The 22,594-nt window shown below is 40.1% G+C and overlaps 1 protein-coding gene across 4 annotated transcripts in view; it reads right to left on the bottom strand.

Moving 5' to 3' along the window:
• The window catches only part of ldb2a (LIM domain binding 2a), an 87,658-nt gene extending 66,754 nt beyond the window's left edge, over window positions 1-20,904 (bottom strand). For all 4 annotated transcript variants that reach the window (XM_076738458.1, XM_076738456.1, XM_076738457.1 and 1 more), the window contains exon 1: window positions 20,617-20,904. In XM_076738458.1, coding sequence (XP_076594573.1) covers window positions 20,617-20,748 — 132 coding nt within the window. In that variant the 5' untranslated portion in view covers window positions 20,749-20,904. The remainder of the gene's footprint in view (window positions 1-20,616) is intronic.
• Window positions 20,905-22,594: the final 1,690 nt, after the last annotated feature.

Below are 22,594 nucleotides of genomic sequence, written 5' to 3'. Positions count from 1 at the left end.
TGTAAAACCAAAGCCTGGTAACATCCTTTACTTTTCTTAAGCCTGGACTTTGGGAGAGCCCTGCCTGAGGCTCCGACTACTTTGAATTACAAGCTGAGGTCCAACAGCTTTATAATTCACTGCTTCCTCTACTTTTTACAGCAGCTGGAGAAACCTTTAGCTTGTATCTTGTATCATTATTATTATGAGTATTATGACTATTTATTGTAGTAGCAGTGGTTGTGGTGGTTTATAGTTATTTCCTTTCATGTATTAATAAACAAATGTTTCAAACAGATGCACACTCGAATGTTATCATTTTGGCTGTGGCAGAGAAGTGACAGTATTATTCGCAGAAGTATTAGCTGTGGTAATAATAGCAACAGTCATAGCAGACTATTAGAAACACTACCACTAATAGAGGGAGTAATAACAGACGAATAGTAGCTGTAGTAATAGTAAGAGTAATATGAGCAGTAATACCAACAGTTATGGACAGTTATGGTACCTGTTGTAGTACTAGTGGTATTAGTAGTAGTAAAAGTAACAGCATCAATAGGAGTAGTTGCAGCTTTAGTAAAATAGTACTGGCATATGTGGTTGTAGTAACCACAGATGTAGTGGCATTTCTATTAGTATTAATGTTACAAGTAGAATAAGTTTTGGTTGTAACACTACTAGTAGTATCTACTAGTAGCAGCTGTGGTACCAACAACACAACAGTAACAATAGCAATAGTAATTGTACAAAGGGATGTCTTTTTTCATGTGAAGCACTTGGTGCACATGATTCACAGCACTCTGAGCTGCATGTCCTTTACAAAAGGTGCTATACAAATCAAGTTTATTATTATTATCACACTGTACAGTTTGTGTATTATTTGTAATAGTAGCTGTGACACTAGCAGTAGGATAATAGCAGTTTTAGTAACAGCAACAGTAATAGTTGTAATATTAACAATACCAATACTAGTTGCAGTAGTAATTGTAGAGGTATAAGTGGTACTACAAGTAGCAGTAGTTGTAGTACTAGTGCTAGTATTTGTGATAAGCAACACAAACAGCAGTCATCTTCTCAGAGCAGGGACAGCAACTCTCTGAGGAAATGCATACGTGTAAATCTCTTTGCCCTGAAATTACTCCCTAAACAGCCGTTCACCCTCTTCCCCTCCTCACAAAAACCTCAGATAATGTTGGCGGGACAACCTCCACTCCCCCTGCTCTACCCCCTACACCCACCGATGTTTGACTGATGCTAATTTCCTCTGACACGTTATGACAGATCACTACGTTTCATTCTGCGCAGGGCTGAGGGACGGCAAGCACTTCCCAGATGTTGACAATTAGCGTTGTCACCATCGAGCAGTGTCAAGCTCAATAAGCAGCAACCGGAGCGCCCCGCAGGTCAATGTGTCTCAAGCACGATGCATGTGATGCAAAGAGGGAAAGATGTTGCTAAGAAGACCTAGACCTGGACACTCATCCAGCTGGCCAATCAATAGGTGATCATGAGTTAGTGGGGAAGTCTTTTGGCAAGAAAACCAATCAGATGAACTGTGGACTACAGACTGAAGTGAGACTCAGAAAAAAAGCAGTTTTAACAATTATGAGGTATTTTGGAAGACTAAGATTTGTCCTTTGTAGAAACAGTACAAGTTTTCAAAATAGATGTTTCAGTTTTCATCCAAATCTAATACTTTTGTTTCCAGACTTCTACCAGGAAGAATCTGATTTTATGTGACAACATGCTGCCTCTGTTAGGATAAAGAAAAAGTCAATTTTGGTCAAATAAATCCCCCCCCCCCATAGAAGGTTCTGGAAACTGCAGGACACATCCTTATCCCAACTGTTTCAACACTTGGTCTATAAAACCTCAAAAAAGAGTGAAACATGGCCATCACAATTGTTGTCTGTATTTTTACAAATTTACAATGATATGAAACAGAGAGAAATAGGAAATCCTTACATCTAAGAGGCTAGATGCAGCAAATGTATGGCCTTTTTGCCAATGTTTAAATAAAGCAGAAACTGTCCATTTCAGTTTTGTGAAAACAAAAGCAGCATTACAGCAGTTATGGCCTTCTCAAGTCTGAAACATCTGACCATCCTTGTCCCTTCAACATGATTACTACTCATAAATCCATCATCATTTAACTGTGCCAATGCTCCAAGTTTCATCAAAAACTGGACTGCTCAATGAAATCATCATGTGTGGTGTGAAAACCAGTAATTATAGCGCTCCCGTTAGGTCACTCAGTGTAATTGTTTAAATGATGGAACACTTCAAAAATACATCATCCACCCTCACAACAAATGGATGTGTGGATGCATGCCAGGGTAGTCTCTGTGTATGCGCATGTGCCACTGACCAGCTGTCCACTGGGAACCAACTGCGTGAGCTGCCGTGTGTGTCTGTCTGAGTGTGTGTTTGACTGACTGTGTCATACTGTGAGAATCAGCAGGTGTGAACAGCCAGCATGTGTGTGGTGTCTGTTTCATGTGCATACATCTATTTTAGAGAGATGGACGGAGAAGAGTGACACACCAGGACTAAGCAGACAGACAGAGAGAGAGAGAGAAACAGACTGGTGCTACTCTGCATTCAGATTGAGTTCAACCCATAATCCAGTACCATGAGGAGGCGGGAACTCCTGGGATTGACAGCCGAGCGAATGGTGAATAGAACACACACACACTCACAGCAGCAGCTCTCTATGATTTCACTGGGCAACTATGGATTATCCTGCTCTGTGTAGTTCATTTCTATATTCTGCTCCTTGAACTGGTTCTAATTACACAAAATAAGAGTAACATAACACAGAGATTAGAACCACTGTTGTGACAAATACCTTCTATGTTTAGCATTAAAGGATAAGGCTGTTACTGTCCTATATCCTTCTGCTTATCAACAAATCCCATCGAGAGGCCAAAACAATCTCTCAATTTGTCCCAACTGGAGATACTGTTTACACTACAGTCATGAATTACCCCTTTTCTAACATTACACTACTTCATTACATTACACTGCTTCAACTGACATTACACTACGTCGACTGACTAAATGACAATAAGGTCTTTCAGGTCAAAATGTTTAGCTAACTAGCTAGCTACCTAACTCAATATGAAGTAGTTAAGTGAATATTTTAACTACAATGAATAAAATAAAAACATAGGAAAAGCTGGCAGCAGTATCACACATAAAATCCAGCTTTAACCCATTTCACTTAACAATACTTTGCCTTTTATAACGTCACTGTAGCTAGCTAACGTAATGCACTTCCAGTTTTCTTCTGGCTAGCAAACGTTAATTGACCGTTAAACACTAAGCACGACGTTGCATTGAGCTAATATAGCAGTCTTGCTAGCTCACACGCGCTTAACTTTCAACTTTACAACTATGAAAAAACGTTAGAATGTCACTAAATGTCAAGCACAATATCAAATGAAATACTTACAAAGCTTGTGCCATTATCAGTCAGGCGCCAAACAAACACTAACTACGACACTTTCAAACACAAATGCCGACATCTTTCTTCGACAGTCTCTTACCGGAACCTCCTACCAACGCTGCACCTTCAAAATAAAAGCTCCAACATTCATGACAGATGTTTCATGAGATATTATCTTAATAAAATAAGTATGAACTGGATAAACATGAAAACAACAAATTTATTGAGTACATAAGAACTGCAGATCTTATAAAATATGACATACCAAAAGTATGCAGTTAAACTAAACTCCACCTCAACCTGCTGCTGCATTTAAAAGCTGCTTCAACTGCTATGTATCAGTAATTATAATGCAGTATTAAACTATTAGACTGTGGCAGGAGCTTTTCAACCACCTACAACCTTAGTAGTTTACTTTGATACTTTTAGTAATAATAATAATCTAATAATTTAGTATTTTGCTGCTTCTATTTTTTTCTTCTTTTTCTACTTACATAAACTTGAATGTAAGACTTGTACTTGTGGTGTTTCTATAGCGTAGTACTACCACTTTTACTTAAGTAAAAGTTCTTAGTATGTTGTCCACAGCACAGAATAATAAGATACAGTATTTCAGGCTTTGATACACAGACAATACTTGAAAGTGGGATACATTTATTGTTTGTTTTGGCCTTCATGGGATTTGTTGACAATATGAAAATCAAGTGTTTCACTTGATTGACTGTTGAACTTCTATTCCCGCTAAAACAGGTTAGACGATTTCATGGAAAAGCGTGATCCCAATTTTGACTTAAACTGCCTGGATTTAGTGCCGGAGATAAATTTTTTTTGAGTGCTGTCATCCTGAGGGCTCCCATCTCTCTGTTTTATAGACGCTGGTATTCATTAAGCTTCCTCTTACTGTTTTAATGGAAAGTGTTTTACTTAAGCTCCCACTTCTCTGTTTTACAGAATACCGTCTTCCTTAAATCCCTCTTATTCAGTTTTACAGAAGAGGGTTAGTTAACCTTCCCCTCATGACCGCTGCTTTCCAGTATGATATCTTAGACTCACTTTTACTATGATTTTAAAATTGTTTCTCTCTTAGGTGTTTTCAAGCATTTTCCTGAAAGTGAACCTTTTCACAACACAATATTTTCTGTTCTAACTCTATGTAGTTCATTCTGGCAGTCTACTGATATTTGGCTCAGGCCTACCACCCAAAAAGAGCATGTATTTCACAAAGAGCAGAGTTGACAGCGGTGTCAGCAGGGTCCAACCATAGATGATATGGTTTAGTTTGTGTCTCTGTTGAAAAGGCTCCCAGTCAGACAACAGAGGAATCTGAAAATAACAAGCACATTCCATGCGACATGAACAGCATTTAGTTTCAGCATTCACAAAATAAAACAAATGGCACTTGACAGTTTCATTGCTGTTCTCCAAAGCACCTATTTTGTAAATTAAATATGCATTTAGTAGCGCTAGCTAATAAAGCTAAATGTTGCTCAAAACCTTTCCATTATATGCAGGCAACAGTCTATTTAGAATCAGTAACCATTAATTCTCCAAACTAGAGCTTTTGGACAGCTTTTGGACAGCGTCTTGCCAAGTTGTAAAACGTGGCTGGCTGAGCCGTGGACCGGCCAGGTTTGGCCCGGATCTAAAGACAGAGGAGAAGCTGGATCTGAGCCAGACGGGCCGGAGAACAGCTAAAGCCTAGCCAGTGGACACAAGCCATATGAATCCTCTGGCTGAAGCTGAACAAGCCACACTGGAGGCTCATGGTGCCGTGGATGTTGTCTTCAATTTCATTCCCTCCTTTACTACAGGAAATGTTAGGAGTTTTCCTTTTATTGTGACATTGGTAGCAGGTTAGAAACTTGTAAATGACACATATTTACTATGAAAGCAGAAGGCTGCACTGTTCTGTCCTCCAATATCCCATTAGCCTTTTTTTGTTTAATCTCAGCCCGTCTCTCTTTACATCCCTCTCCTCTCTCTGTCTGTCGACCGTCCTCTCTGCAGCTGCTGGCTGACAGAAAACGTCCTGCTTTCATTTACACCCGCGGACTCTCTGACGAACCACGTGCCGTGACAATGTTTATTGTCAAATGCTACAAATCAGGCCGACTCCGAGGGACCCGAGGTGAACCGACACAGTCGCAGCCGTGACGGCCGTCAGCCGATAAGGCTCTATTGATTCAAACAGATCGCACCTCATCTGGGGGGGATTTATCAATGTGTCAATTGCCCACTAGGCGACCACAAATCACCAGTGCCGGCCAGGCCCCGGGGATTTACAGGAAATCCAGAGGATTGGAGGGACAGCATAGGAGGATCCTCAGTAAATAGCAACAGAGCTGAGGGTTAAGTCCACGCATATAGAAATGTCCATACTGGATGGATAGGCAGATGACACATGACAACAGAAAACACAAAGAAGTTTTACTGGATATAAAAGCACACAACTGCACCCAGCATACAGTATATGCATCTATACAAAAATATACTCATGCATACACAGCAGTGTACTCGCAGTGCATACATCTTTATTTACTGCATAGATATTGTGTGCATTCACGCAGCCGCATAAAAGAAGATCACCATTTTCTTCCCTCACTCTATCTAACAGTCCATAAACCACTAATGTCTCTATGTTTAACATGAACCATTTTCCCAGCAAGCTTTTGTTAGTCTGTATTTTTTTCGCTGCTTCCAGCCTCTTGTGGCAGAAAAGCCTCCAAGAGTGTAGGCGTGTCTGGGGCCTGACCTTGGAGAATTACCAATGTCTGAAACCCCATTCAGCTCCTGAATAGCATGTAGCCCGGTTGACTGGTGGGCCAAGGAAGTTTTACTGTTGTCAAAGATTCAAACAGCCTCAGGTTACTGAGGAGCATAACAACTTAACAGAACCAAAGACTCTCTAGATGTTTCAAAAGGATCTTTAGCAAGGTGGCTTTTGGTTGATTGCATGGTGAGAGGCATTGAAAGGTGCAACATTTTAAATAGAAGTCTAATAAATCTATTTATTTTTTCTGGAGAAAGTCACACCTCCTCTCCACAATCATGATTATCTTGAGTTTTGTGGCAGCGCCTTCACCGGAGGAAACACTCTGCTGCAGCAGTTTATGTCAGAAATGTTCATGATTAGGTATTCACAAGAAAATCTCCAACGCTAATTCAAATTTTAATCCCAATTAAAGAATATTAAAAAGGTTTTAGTATCCAATTCAGTTGCTGAAACAATTACTTGATTCATCAATCAGTCAACCCACAGATGATTAATCTGAGTGCAAAATGTAAAAATTAAAATCCTGGATTTATCTTTTTAAATGTGTAGATTTGTACTTTGGTGCTGTATTGCATCATTGTAAATTGAATATCCATCTCAAAAGCAATTTGCTGACAGCAACTTGGGCTCTTTTGGGTTATTTTTTTTTAAATTCTTTTTAATCAGTAACAGATAAAAACAACAATCACTCTAAAAAGAGCTAATGAAAATAATTGTTACAGCGCTTCCCTTAATGTTGGCGCTATAAAAGCGTAGAACGTACGACTGGCTTGACTAAGAAATTTCATGGCTTTCTCAGCACCGCATTATGAATTCTGTCCCACAGGTACTGTTTCTACTTAAGGGTCCTTTGGATGACAAAGTACACGAACTACAGCTTTAGACTACATAGACAACACCTCTTTAATCATATCAGACTCAGTGCAAACTAATGTTTGATATCAGAGCAGTTTATCCTCTCGGTTCTTAAGTGTTTTTATCGAATGCAAACTTAACATGTTGCTGCATTTGGCCACATTACAGCCACCAGCCAAGCATTATGCAAATGAGGAGCAAATGAATGCAGCAGGGGAAAAAAGTCATTGCCCTTGAACAGCACCAGCACGTTCACCGGGAATGAACTTTCTCTCTATAAATGAAGTCAGTGAAGAAGTTCCCACGTTTAATTGCGCGTCTGCCAATTTACTTTGTTCCTGCTCTCTCTCTCTCTTTTTGTGTCAGAAGCTACAAGCAGCAGTCAGAGGCCGCTGTTGGTGATACAGTGTAGATTTAAGGTTGATGCACAGAAGCCGTTTGTCTTCTGTTTTAATGCAGGAAGCACGCATGAAGAGGAGCTGCTACAATGACTTCAGGATACATTCAGCACTACTGGCTTTCACCCGGGAGGTCGCACGATTGATCTCCACAACAGCTTTAATATTGCTGTCCTGCTCAAGGACAAAATCAAGATACACACCGACTGTCTGACGAGTGGGACTTCAGCTTAATTCCTAAAAATGAATTTCGTCACAACTCGCAAATAACTAGAGATGAAATTATTAATCAACCAGATCAACAGAAACCTGAAAACAGTTCTGATAATTTGATCATTTAGAATGAAGTCACGATGGAAGTGGTTCCAAACTTTCTCATGACCCTTCATCAAACATTACAGATTTCTATGAGGTGTGGGCTCTTCAAGCATGCAGCAAGCATTCAGATTGTTTAAATTAGATCATTTTAAGAAGAGGCAAATTTATCCAATATTTTACAAAAAAGACAAATAAATAAATAAACATAATCTTATGGAGCAGATTTATTACTCATTAATCATCTGGTGACCCCTCAGATTTATCTTGTCGGCCCCTTGAGGGGTCCTGACCTCCACTTTGGGAGACACTGGATTAGAGGATTTGCGGCTTTTCTCTTTATAAACAGTTGTAAATTCAATACATTTGGGCTTTTGGACTGTTGGTCAGACAAATCAGGCTATTTCAAGATATCACTGTGGGTTCTCTGAGAAACGAAACGAAAACTATTCAATGAATAATCAAAACAAATGTCACACAACCCTTAATTCCAGCTCAACATATGAATTCAATTAAAGAAGAGGAAAACAGAAATGTGCAGAGATTCATAAACACCTCATCTCAATGAGGGCAAACAGAAATAAGTCAATATCACCAGCAGAGACACACGATTATGGCACCACGTTAAGTGACAACAAACATCAATAAGGATGAGAACAACAAAAACAATAACAAACTGCATGAATAACAAAGCAAGGAAGTTAAGTTCTTTACTTCCCCCATGAGAAATTAAAATGAAAAGGAAGGTGAGGATTCAGGTTGGCTTGGACACACTTCCCATCCAGTCCGTGCTCTCCACCGCTGAGCTAATTAGACCTACAGACAATCAGCACACGGCACACTTCCTCCCAACGCCTAACAAGAAACTCAATCAATACTGGATTTCATCACATCCCCACATATTGTTCGGTTTAAGAGGATGTACTCTGGTGTCACTATAGTTAGCTCCTACTTTTAACACATCAAGCAAGCGAAAGATAATATAAGAGTAAAAAGCTCTTATTTATTACTCGACAGTGTTACGTTTATATTTGGCTCATCTGATAACATTATTTTTAACTGCTACAATTATAATAACTATCTTGGTGAATAAAGTCAAACTGTACAGCAGTTATTGTTCCTTATTGTGTTAAAGCAGGTTATTGTAACGCTGTGAACATGCTTTTTACTGACAAAAGAGAAAAATGTCATGTATCATGTGAAGAGCGGTAGTGAATGTGAAACCACTGGATTAGAAATTAGTCTGTGAATGGCAGCGTGATCTGCAATAATCATAACAAACCAGCATTTTTTGGGTGCCAGAATGAGAATGATGATGATGAATTTCTAGATCCTCTCAGTGCAATGTTACCAGAGGTGTTGGGCAACCAGCGTCTTGCTTAATGACACTTCAGTAGCGCAGACAGTTGGCTGCACGCTGGATGTTTTGGCAAAGAGCTTTTGACTGACTGAAGGATCGTTAGTTCAGATTCATGCCTGGATGATACGGCTGCTGGAGGAGAGTATATATGCTCAGCAACTGTACAAAGAACATGAACAAGTAAATGAAAACAGTCCGGGCCTGTAATATTCTGTCCATTCATTATTTATTCAGAATAGTTAAGTTTGTCTAACAAGAAAAAACACTAAACTACATCAAGGATTCAAACAGCTGATCAGCAAAATGACGAAACAGCCAGAAACCGGCGCCGAGCGGAGGCTGGCTCCTGGTGAAACTAATCTGAAGTACAGTGTGTCTCCCCCATGTTCACTGTATCTTGTGCTGCTCTTTTTCCTGCTCAATGATGAAATATTCTAAGCTTTAATATAAGTATACAGCACAAGTTACACTGCTCTCTACAAGCTGTGTGGCATCAAAGCAAATCAATTTTAAAGGACTAAAGTAAATCTCTTTGGGCCAGCTTGTTGTGTGTCTGTATGGAAATGAAGTCCACCCCCTTCCAGTTTAAGCAGCACAGAAAAGGGAAAAGGAAAAGTATAGGATGATGGACAATTAGGACTTTCAACTAAAAATTATCATATTCTTGACAAAAACATTCCTGTAGCTTGTCATCACTTCAGCTAGAAACTGCAATTGCAAAATACGCAGGAGACACATTCCAACAAAGTCAGATAATGACGAACTTTGCCGAACAATTCTTGGAAATGGAACAATCAAGAGCAAAAATGAGGCTGCCTCCCCCCCCCCCCCCCAGGAAAACATGACAGCTTTACTCACTTCATCAAATCCCCCAAATCAGCATATGTTCATGTCCACGCGAGGCTGTGGTGGATGATGGATGGCTCAATAAAACACTGGACTTTAAAAGGAGAGACCCATTTGTTTCCCATTTCCTACCAATAGAATTCAGTTTTGGTTTCCTTTAACTGTGCCTGCAGTCATCCCTTAACCTTAACCGAGTGGTGGTTATTGAAACCATGATGGCGAAATGCCCTTAACAAAGATGTAATTTCAAACCAAACCACAATCTTTACAAGTACTTTTTGTGCCTAAAACTCACCAAACCCAACTGTGTGTGATAGTTTAGGGAGGGCACTGACAAGCTAATCAGTCCATATAAAAATGCTTACATGTGTCACTGTAGAGGGCACAAAGAAACAGCATATGTTGTCCGTGCCCTTTGAACTGTGCCATAAAAAACTGCAGTATAATGTCAGAGTCTAGGTTCTGTTTGAAAACCAGGTCCCTCGCCTCACCCCTGTCTTTCCATGCGTGTAGGAAAACCTATGGTGGCCATGAAACTTGGGAAAAGCGCCCTCTAAACTCAATGTTTGGCTTGTCCGTTCTGGGCTACTGTAGAAATACAGTGGTGCAATATGGTGGAGCCACTCCCTCTAAGGCAATAAAAACACATCAATTCTTATTTTCAGATGATTATACGCTAATAAAAACATACTTATGAATATTATAGTGCCTTCCTGCCGTATTCTGCCAATAGGTCCCACTAAATTTCACACAGCGGACCTTTAAAAACAATCCTCAAGGCAGGTTTCAATGTCTCACTTAAACACCCTTCAACACATCGGCTGTAGGCAAGGATCCAGCCTGTGACCTCTTCGCTTCAGGACGGACTATCTAACCACATCGGGGAGAGAGAACAACAGGACATAGACGGACTACAGGCCCGTCTGTCTCCCCTGTTATCTGAGCGACAGTGCAGCCTGGAAGGAACCATGGGAAAGGGCCAGGAAAAAGGTGGGTCTATTGTCCGAGCATCCTGCTGGATGTGACTGACGCTCATTGTTTGACCGGAGACCTTGTTTTTTTTTTCTTCATATGATTTTCTGGGAACATACTCTCAGAGCATCCCATGCACAGTGTAACGTTACCGGACCAACACGGTGAAATGAGATGATCGTGTGAATATGTGTCACATAAAGTACACACAGTGGAGGATATCATATTTAAACCATAACTTTTTTTTATGTATTTATCTGCCATCCTTTCATTTTCATTTTGTGTTAAAACTCTTTAAAGGAATGTCAATCGTAGTTTAATAATAAAACTACAATAACAAAATAAAGACCCTAATTAGAAACAAACTTCTTAAATTATATAATTAACACAAAATATATTTGATCTTAATGAATGAAACCTCATAAAATGACTGGATCCAACACCTACACAATACCAATTCTAAACTAAACCCACATATACTGCATGTACATATCTATATAACTCCACTGCTTTGACATTGAGGGAAAACACAAAGCTTATAACGTCGACGGACGTCAGATTTTATTGAAATATTTGATTTCTCAAGGCTGCTCCTAATAGATTTGACTCAAGATTCACTAGAAAAGGTTTTCGAGGGAAGAACGAGAAGGAAATGTTCAAACCGTACTTCAGTTTGAAGGTCATCCCCTGTCTGATGTTTTCACCAGTCTAAAAAGTGTGTGGAGCGACTGGTGAAGGGTGCCAAGATACTCCAAAGATCCATTTATACTGTCTTTTATGCCTTCAGCCGTGAAACACCTGAATGACATGTGATACTGGCTTGTTTCCTGAGATACAAGTTGTGTTTTTGACACACGTAGTTTGTATGTCAAATGTACATAAACACAACAGTTGTTAGCTAACAGTTGCTTATTTGCACATCCAGCAGGACAGAGCAGATGATCATTCCCTGATTAATGGAAATCCAACATTCACTCTCTTGTAGCTCTGTGTTTGGTCTCTACCATCTGTTGACTGTGATTTGGTTCTGATTTTGGAGGGGTTTTTTGCTGAAAACAGCTGCTTGATGTGCCCAGAAATGAAGCTATGAGAGCGGTGAGGGTGAAACGAAACAGTAAAGTTGTGAAAAAACTGCATTTAATGTATGGTTTTGTCCTTTCTGTCTCTATTCAGTGATTTCCCACCAAAGAGCAGCTTTATAAGGAATGAAATGATAAACAGGCAGAAGGTATTCAGCTAAGTTAACAGTAATGACCGTGGTTGTTTAAGGATTATTTATTATTTTAAGGTTACTTTTTCCCTTCTTTTCAAAACTATCAACCTGTCCACTCACCTTTTAGTGGTATTATGCTTTAATTTAGCGAGGGGGATGCAGGCAGAAGCTAATGTTATTCAGTCCTTTCAGTGACTGGCAGCATTATGAAAATATAAAATGTTTTTGTTTCTAATGTAAAAGCTCTGAGAAACATTTTACGGGCACACAAAAGCAGATGTCCATTCATTGTCAATAAGTCTGTGAATCATAACAACAGCACATTTTCAAGACTCGGCTGATAGAGAAATAAATAATAAAGCTGTTTAGCCAGTCCTGGCCAAGGAAATAACAAATGTTTTAGACTTATTCAGGACTTATTCTCCACTGTTTAGTTTGTTTTGTGGTTAGGTGAGTGGGAGGAAGCAGGAATAGTGATCTTTGACTCAAAGGTATTTGATAATTTAATGGACCCTGTTAAAATCAGCACTGCCCAATCAATACTTGTATCTTGTTAACTAATTAATAAATTACCTGTGAAGATTTCCTGCATCACTTAGGGCAGTTTTAATTGAAAACAAGTCACAAACACCAACAATATGCTTCACATTCTGTTCCTTAATAACTGATTTTAAAGCCTTTTGTTCCTTCTTACATCATTAACAAAAAGATTAAAACTCAGTCGTGACACATGCGAAGCCTTTTCAGTGATACCTACAGTGGCTGGCTTGTTTTCCCTGATGGTAGATAAATCCAACAGTAATGGTTCAGATAAGGGCACTGTGATGTTCAACACCTTTCTGGTAATTACGCTCAGCCAGTTTCACACACGTACACTGCAAAAAATCTTCCCGAGCATTTACTCGTCTTAGTGAGTCCTGCTTGAGGTTGATGTTGAAATGTCTCTCGGTCGGATGGAGGGTCTGTTTTATGCTTTTTATGAAAGAAATTATGAGAAGCTTTGGCAACAAATCGTGCAATGCTGAGCTTTGATGCTTTATGCTAAAGACATGAGAAATGCTGAATATCTGCATATTTACTTACATTCTCTAAACAGATTATTATTTGGTCCGTAAAACGTCAGCAAACACCGATTTCCTGAAGCTGAGATGATGATGAAATGAAACTACTTGCTTTATCCAAACAGCACATTTAAAGCCAAAGACACTCAGTGAAATATCACATTAGACAAAGGAAAGCAGCAACTCCTCACAAGCTGGAACTTTGCCATTTTTGGTTAAAAATAACTCAAAATATATACTAATAACAATGATTAATTGATTATTAAAATAGCTGCAGATTTTTTTCAGATTTCATGAATCTCATGGATGATTTGGTTCTTAAATATAGATGTATTATTGTCATTATTAGCTGTCATTTGTATTTGTTTGACTCACTCTGCCTTTATTTTGTTCACATGATCTGAGATATTTGAAGCATTTATTTATATCATTCATAGCTTTGTGCTGTTATTGATTTGGTTGTGTTGTTTTAAGGTTAGCTGCTTTGTTTAATCTATTTTTTTTTCCTTTGGATCTCACTGTCATGATTGTATTCATGTTTTATTTGGATATCTTTTAATGTGCGGAGCCCTGGATCATTAGTAACTGCTATGGCAGCAGCCAATGGGCATCCAAGAAAATCAACAATAAACACGCTCGTCTCTTTTGTATCCTCAGTTTAGGATTGGAGCTGATCAAATAGATCCATTTTGACATGAAATCTGAGTGTTTTTTTTTTTTTTTTTTTGGTTTTGAACACTGAATGTGGCTCGGAAATAAAGATGGATGTCTTTATTTGACATGTCTGCAGTCAGTCAATCAGTTTTTATAATTCATTGTTCAAACACATGTGCTGCTTCCAGCCAATCAAATGTAAAGATTGCTGCTTTTTTTTTTTTTTTTTGTTATATATGATAGTAAATGTGACATCTTTGGACGGTGGAAAAGAAACAATCTGCAGGCAGCAACTTGGACGCTGAGAAATTGTGAACCAAACATTAAGTGAGAAAATAATAGTCAGACTAATCAATAATTAAAGCCATTCAAACTTCTTTTGAATGCAGATTGTCAGTAAAAGAAATCTCCGGCTGTGTTCTCGGTGTCTCGGTGGCTCATCTTTAATCCCGCTCTGTGAACCTTACAGCTCAGTGCCAACTTGACCTCTACATCATAAGCCTATTCATGTCAATCTGACACGTAGTGCTGATGGGAACAGATCCACTTTGCCCCTCACAGGAACAAGGGATTTTGCCATAATGAACACTCCAGTTCTTCCAGTTCCACGGTCGAGCCAATGAGTCAGGTCTGTGGGCCCATTTGAATAATGAGAATGAGACTAACTATGTGAAATAGACACAAGAATCCAATGAATGGCCTGCCAATCACTGTTACTGATTGCATGTCTATCCACTGAGGAAGTGGGTGACCATTAGACCCACTGTCAGCAGCAGCAGAGAGGTTCCTGAACGCAGCCCTGTGGGTATTATTATGGCGCCTCCATTAAAATGCTTTTGTTTTCCTTCTGTTTCACCCTCTGTGTTGTAGTTTTACTTACAGTGTTATTCTGTGTCCCCGCTCTCTTCTGCTGAATATTAATGTCTTCTATGCTAATGGCCTTACACCGGCTGAGGTCGACCAAGCTCCTCCTCTGAATGTTAATCCGCTGCCTCATTTGCATACGCTTAAGTGTCAAATTCCCCCACAAATCATCGCAGCTGCCTCCGTACGGCGAGGCCAGTGCCCCCCGAGCGACAGCGCAGAAACAATGTGGTCACACCGTATGCATAGCATCAAATCCACATCAAAGCCTGTTTAGATTGCCAGGTCACAGCGGGTTCACATTGTGTAAAATGAAGGTAATGGGATAGCAGTCAGCCTGGTGCAGAAATACAGCCAGGCAGGTAATAAGTATGAATGGAGCAGGTAATAAGGTTGGGATAGAAACAGACCCGTGTCATCACAGGAGCAGGACTGTTTAAGCTGCAGCACAGTTATCAGTTCAAAGGTGAGTGCTGATCCCAGACAAACACACAGGACTTATTGTGTCGTTAGGATTTATTCTTCCTTATTTCCACGTGTGCTTCAGAGCGCATGGCAGGTGAGAAGGTCGTTACTGAGAGGGAACAGAAAACAGCGCTTCAGCGTGTTTTGATGGAAGCGTTTCCACCTGAAAATCAAACATCTGTTTTATTAACGACGATGAAATCTGGGAGCAGAAATCATATAAAACATCATCAGGATTAGTGTTTCAACCCACAAAGGGAGACATCATCAGCACTATAATAAAGTGGAAATAATTAGTTGATTAACTGAAGTGGATTGAAAGAAAACTATTCTGCAGCTATTTTGATGAATGATGAATCATCATCAGAAGTCAATTTGAGCAAAAACACCAAACATTCTCAGAGCAGCTTCTCATTTGAAGATTTGTTGCTTTTCGTCACTTTATGAGACGAAAAATTTGGGGTTTAAGGGTGTTTGTCGGACAAAACAGCCAATTTGTCACCTGGGTTTTGTGCTGCGTGACCTCTCACAGTGAAATGTTTCATTGAGAAAAAATCTGCAGATTCATCGTTAATGAAAACAATCATTGGTTGCAGGTCTAATATCATCATCACTACAGTAAAGAGGAGAGGATTAGCTGCTTTCACGATGAGTCAGTTTTCAGAAAATTATTTGGCAACTGCGTTAATAATTAATTAATCATCTATGTGATTTTTTTAAAGAAAAATTCCCTGCTTGCAGCTCCTCAAGCGTTAAGATTCACAGATTTTCTCTCTGTTTGTTTGACTGTTAGTCAGACAAAACAAGACATTTGAAGACATCGCCTTGGATGCAAAGAAAGGATTTTTCACCATTTTCTGAGATTTTATTGACATGCTGATCGACTAATTGATTAACAGATAATGAAGTAATCATTAGTTGCAGCCCTTTCCTACACAGCAACTCTCTCCACCTACACGCACACCTCATAGCTGAAAGCAAACACTATGTTTTTCATTCTGAGGGCTGCAGGAAACGGACATATAGATGAGATAATGTGTACACCCAAAAGTAAACTACAAAACATCATAAAACAACCGCTCTAATGCACTGAGCATCACCAAAATTGACTCTTAACTGTCTATAATGGCACAAGAGCATTTGAGGGTGGATTTTTTTTTTCATGGTAAAAATCATTTCTCTGGCTTTTAAAACGATTTATGAGAGAGACGATGCTGCAAACATTGTCCACTTAAAGTTTTAGTCCGCGCAACAATACCACATGTAAGGAATCAAAAGAGTAAAAACAAGATAACACGTCTCCGTCTAATTCGAACAACGTGTTATTTCGCTCCCGGAGGATTAGCTGCATAAAGCTTTTGTTACAGATGTCACTTATACTCGTACAGACTATAACTTCCTCTGGGGGTAAGTCTCCTCCAAGTGTCAAGTCCTTGAGTCCTGCGCCTGCCAGTGTGAGCGGCAGTTGCACCACCAGCCAAGCAAATTCAAAAGCACACTCATGAATAAGACAAATGGAAGACTTTCTAAGAGAGGAGTGACTTCAGTCGACTCCTTCAACACTTTCCTAAAAGGCGGTGTCATACTGAGGCTTAGTCAGTTCCCCTGCTAAGAAACTACTCGGAACGACGGGACTGCAAACTACAGTGAGTCATTTCGCTATGACGGCCTGCCAGCAAGCACGATGTTAAGTACGCTCGGAGCAATTCTTACCCCTAACAATGGCTGTCCTTTCACGATATTAAGCGTCTTTACTTGGATGATAGTTCTGACAAGACGGCTGTTTGTGAGCTTGAAATCGTTTTGACTGGATCAACAAAATCTAGCAACAAATCCAGTCAAAGAATGGCTTTAATATGTCTCTACGCACTTAAATCCACCAGAAAAACTCCATGTTATGTGTTCTTTGGATCAGCTTGATATCTTATTTGTCTTCCACAACGAGACAACAACAATAGAAGCCCCTGCTCATAATCTAAGTAGACTACAAGGATTTGTTTAACCCTGATGTTCAGTTTGCCCTCGTTAACAGCTCAAAACACATGCTGAGTCTTCATCCTAAAAAGCTGTATTATTTCTGTCAGCTGAAAACCATGATTAAATACATCTTTTAAATGCTTTTTATTTGTTTTTGGTGTTGGCAGTACTATATATGGAGCACCATCCTCCCAAATCCCAAATAAATCTACCTGTACTTCTGTCTTTGGAGTTTTCCGACAGTTTGTTGATAAGGAGACAACTTACAGGGAGTCCGATTGACCAAAAACATAAGTACAGTCACTGTGCAGGATAACATACTGATCAAAATAACAATATATTTGCTCATGCATAGCCCATAAAACATTGAAAATGTTCACATTTGGTGTAATAACAAAGCTTTGTGCCCACTTCTGTATTTTGTTACCTTCAGCGGGAGTGTGGTTGGGTGGGATCCCAACCAATGAGAAAGTAAAGCAAATGTCAACAAATCACAGTGGTTAATATTGTAATATATTTTCAAATTTAGCCAAACTGATACTTGAAGCGTCCGTTCACTGCCAGCACTTTCTATCAAACACAGAAGGATATGGATCTGCAACAGCTGCTAGCGGCAAAACCTTGATGAAATATTCAAGAAACTATCCAGCAGGACAATTCAGCTATTTTCTTCTAATGGAATCCAGATTTTTTTTTTGTGTGTGTGTGCGTGTGTGCACGAAACATCCCAAACTTCCTGTTTTGTAACAACATCGTCCTGACCCCACGCTGATACTGACATGGCCTCGTTTCTAAATGTGAGCTGACTTTTAAAGTCATCTTACAGGAGATGGACTGCGCAGCGGCTCAGTGATAAAAGAAGCAGCGGAATGACCCTTCAGGCACGCATCATCATTAGAGGACCAGCAGCTAACCTCGCTCTCCAGGAAGTAAACAGCTTCAGTAGGTCTGTCTCATCAAGCATATACTATATTTTTGCACGATTTCCCTTCTCTGTCTTAGAGAGACAATTAGACATTATATATGAAGCCCTTTCAAGGGAGATTTCTATTACAATCTTTTTCCCTGCCTCAAATATTTTTTCACATGCAATAGGTTTGTGTAAATTGATGGCTATACTTCTGCATCCACGGGGATAATTGCTATATAATTTTCCTAAAAGCCTGAACTGAGCTGTATGGCACATCTGGATGCAAACAAATTGCAAAACTCGATGCATTAATTTCCCGCTATAAGACACTACTTCTTCCTCATTATATTCACCACCTGCATTTTAATCAAACAATAAGCACATTGCTAAAGAGAAGACATAATATACACTCCTGCTGCTGAAGAAAGAAAGAAAGAGATGAGGAGCTTTGAAGATGCTATGAACACCTACGGGAACAAAAACCTAATTATATTATTATGCAATTATATAATTTAGTCTGAGGTGATGAAGGTAATGGCTTAAACTGACATGTGCTCACATCATGAAAGGCATCCATGTATGTTATCAATCGCATGTTTGTTCGTGCTGGACACACATATGGTAGTGCGTTTACACACATGCACATGTCATGTTATGTGTGTGTGTACATGCATGTGCACGCCTGTGAGTTTGTGCATGTGTGTGTGTGAGTGTGCATAGTGATTGCACTTGGTGTCTGGGCATGTGTGGTACGGGAGTTGAGGTCCACTGGGGCTTGGACCACTCCGTATGAATAATGCATCAGACTGGGCCGTTGCATCTCAGCAACATTGCCTTGGTCTGCTTAAAGTTGCAAGTTCCTCTTAAGGAAACTCAGCATCATTCTGCGGCAGTAACGCTGCTGGGTTCCCGCCTTAAAGCTAGATTTCCAAAATGACTGCAAAAAATTTCACATCACGTCATTTAATTATGACATATTTATCCAAAACACTGCAGTTTTTAATGTCCCAGTAGGAACCTAATTCCAGCCTGAAAGCCTCCAACAGCAACCAGAAGTCACATTGTTTTAAAAAATTAGATATTTGGAGCTGAAACAAAGAGTCGATTAATAGCTGATTTGATTGATAGAGAATTAATCGGCACCTGTTTTGAGAAAAGTTTTAAAAAAATGTGTTCCAACCTCTCAGTTCTGAATATTTTCTGGTTCGCCTGTGATAATAAAGTGAATATTTTTAGGTTTTGGTCATTTTCAGAGGTCACCATGACGACATTTTTTGCTATTTGCTGACACTCTGCAGACCAAATGATGATTTAATCCACGGAGAAACAACTGTTAGATTCATGGATACTGTAAATAATCCTCCACTACAGTCCTAACATTTGAAGTTCAAAAAGTGAACAGTGAGGCTGCTAAACGATGCTTTTTATTGCATGTTGCTACTGTCTGTTCCCCTAAAGGTTCCTTGCGAGGAGAACCAGACACGTTGGCTGAACTTTTTATCTGCAGGTTTACACGTTTGTGCTCACAGAACAGATGCTGAAGACAGATGCTTGCTATATAATTCACAGTGGGATCGCCAAAGGTTTAGTCTGAATGACACTGAACGCCACACTCGCTGAGCGCCCAACTAGTTGAAACATCAGCAAACTGACGTGAAATTAATTCCCCCTCCAGCAGTTATATTAAGACCATCTTATTTTGCAAGCGGGGTCACTTTCATTGAGGAACTCTATCCAGAAACACAGTGGCGGATCATGAATCATGGGACACATTATTTTGCTCGAACAGTTACACCACAAACACTTCAGCAGGCAAACTCTCCACATTCTTGTTGGGCTTGTTTTTAACCGAACACAGCGTGCAAATATGTAAAAACCAGGCGATATGGAAATGTATGCAAATGCATCCAATGCACGTGAAAAGGCTTCTTTGCCTCAGTCTATGCAGCCTGGTTAGACTTGAACAGTCCTCTGCACATCAATGATCCTTTTTTTTTTTTTTTTTTTTTTTTTTTTCCAATTCCTCGCTGTGTTTTGTTTACATAGGCTGTAACTTTCTGCACTTATATATAACAGTGCAGGGAAAGTCTTCACATCTTGATTCATCTTTAAACTGTTTCACCTGATTTTTAGTTTTTATTAAAACAAGTCATGCCTACTTCAGGTGGATCACGCAGCTCACATAGGTGACACTGAAGTCATGCATTTTAAACAAGCTAATTGGCCACGTGAAAGCGTCTCTTCCACATTTCACCTTTTTTCTCACTTAAATGTTAGATTTGAAGACTCGTCACTTCAGAGGATGATATTTCTTGCAGCCTGGTCTACACACCGGAGCCTGTTTACTTTCACCTCAGGAATGTTTGGCACTTTGGCATCATCCACATCTCCTGATTGACAGACCTTTATGCTGACCTGAGCCCCTCTCTCTCTCTCTCTTCCCTCCTCCCCGCACCGGACCTCCACAGCCCGCTTCCCTCCCTCCAGTACCGCAGCCTAAACGGGACCGTGCCGCGGTCGGCTCACCTCTGTGCGCGCCTGCAGCCGCTTGTTCATCTCGTAGATCCGATACTCGGGCTGGACCATGTAGGGCGAGTGTCTCCTGTAGAAGGGTCCGAAAGGAGACGAGTAGAATGGGTCGTGGGTCGGATTGGACATGGTGGCTCCTGGCGAGGCGCACGGCGCGATTTCAACATCCAACGGGCACGGCAGCGCACATGGGAGTGCGATGCTCTCCGAAGACCCCCAGTGGGAAGCAGCCGCTGTCGAGGCTGAGCTGCACTCTGCAAGTTGGCCTGCCTAGTTCGCTGCTATAGCGTGGAGCTGGAAGAGGAGGAGGAGGAGGAGGAGGAGGAGGAGGGAAGAGGAGTGGAGCGGAGGAGGGGGAGGAACAGGGGAGGGGGGGCAGAATTGAAGGGGGAGGAGGGAAGTCGTTTCCTGTTCCCTCAAGACCTACACTCAGTTTTGCACTCTTGCAAAGTTCAAGTAAGACCTGTGTGTGCGTGCGTGCGTGCGTGCGTGTGTGTTTGTGTGTTTTCTCTAAAGTGATGCAATGTTTTCGTTTACATGAACTGATATTGTGACCATAAAGTCTTGAAATTCCGCGTTCACAATATGTCTGTAATCATATTTTAAGAATCTCAGAGGTTTTAATGGTATGAAACGTGAGCCTGACAATACTGATTGAGCCCTATAGTGAAGAACAGTGTTCAGATGGGTGCAGATGCATCAGGCAGTTCACGCAGATGTTACATTGCCTGATCTGAATATATGGGTTTAATATATTGATCAGAATAACAACAGTTTGTGGCACATCAGCACTAATTTAGCATTAATTACACTCCTCTGGAGGGTATTCATGAATCAAGAGGTGAGAGCCCGTTGCAGTTTGGGCTGAAATAACATTGGTGTTTACAGTAACAGGAGATATTAGTATTCTAGCAGCAAGCTGACTCTTGTATTGGAAACACTAAGAGGAAGCCACCAGGTCAGCAACTGACCAAAAAAACAAAAAACAAAAAAACTTAAGTCGCTTTCATAATTTTGAAAAAATCAGAATAAAAACACTTTTCAGGAAGTTTGTCTTGAAAAAGGAAAGAGGTTACATTTAAAGCCTGCATGTTTTATGTCTGAAATTCAATATAAAATGTCGACTGGCCTTGGCTGGATTTGAATGGAGCTCTGGTCTGAAGATGGGTTCTGTATTTTTCCTCCTGAGCCGTACTGTATCTACACTCTAAGAGTTAAAGCTGTGCTTAATCACAATCACAGATGATAGCATGCTGAACAGCACATCTGATGAGGCTCCACTCGTAAACAGGCCATTTTATGTGTAGCATGATTTCATAGTATTGTATTGATTATGTTGCCCGCGGTCAATGCTGCTAATGACAGAATCTTAGTACCTGGCAAGTTATGCACCAAGTGGTATAATTTGTGATTGAGGGAAGGTTGCACTGCTGTGTCTGTCCACAATCCACTGTGTCACCGTGAATGTTTACAAGCCAAAACATGTATTTAAAACAGATTTTTCATTTAAGTCAGTGACATCTGCACTGTGGTTAGAAATAGACTTACTGTACAGCCAATGTGTAAGATCTGAAAATTTTGGATTTTAGCGCCCCACAGTGGTAGAATCATAAAAGATATGATAGCACAGCAACAATATGCAAACTAAAATATGAGTAATGAACCAGAACTTTTATATATGAATCAACACATTGTCTCCCCCATCTTATCACATAGGATTGACCAGGACCCCTGGGTGTCACCTTCTAAAGCCCTGGCTAAGCCTTTAGTCTCGTTCTTCAACATTCAGGGCTCTGCTGTCAAGTTCGTAATAATAAATATACAACATCCAGTTAGCAGCATCCAGTTAGTCTTTCAAAATAAAGTCTGCTGAGAACAATAATAAACACATGGTTCACGTTGAGAAACAGTCACACTTTCGTTATCTTTAAAACTACTTGATTGGATTTAGGAAAACATCACGATTTGGCTTAAA

Source organism: Chaetodon auriga, chromosome 9 (genome assembly GCF_051107435.1).
Source record: "Chaetodon auriga isolate fChaAug3 chromosome 9, fChaAug3.hap1, whole genome shotgun sequence".
Taxonomy (NCBI): domain Eukaryota; kingdom Metazoa; phylum Chordata; class Actinopteri; order Chaetodontiformes; family Chaetodontidae; genus Chaetodon; species Chaetodon auriga.
Note: the sequence above shows the minus strand (reverse complement) of the source record. Positions and strands in the feature narration are given on the sequence as shown.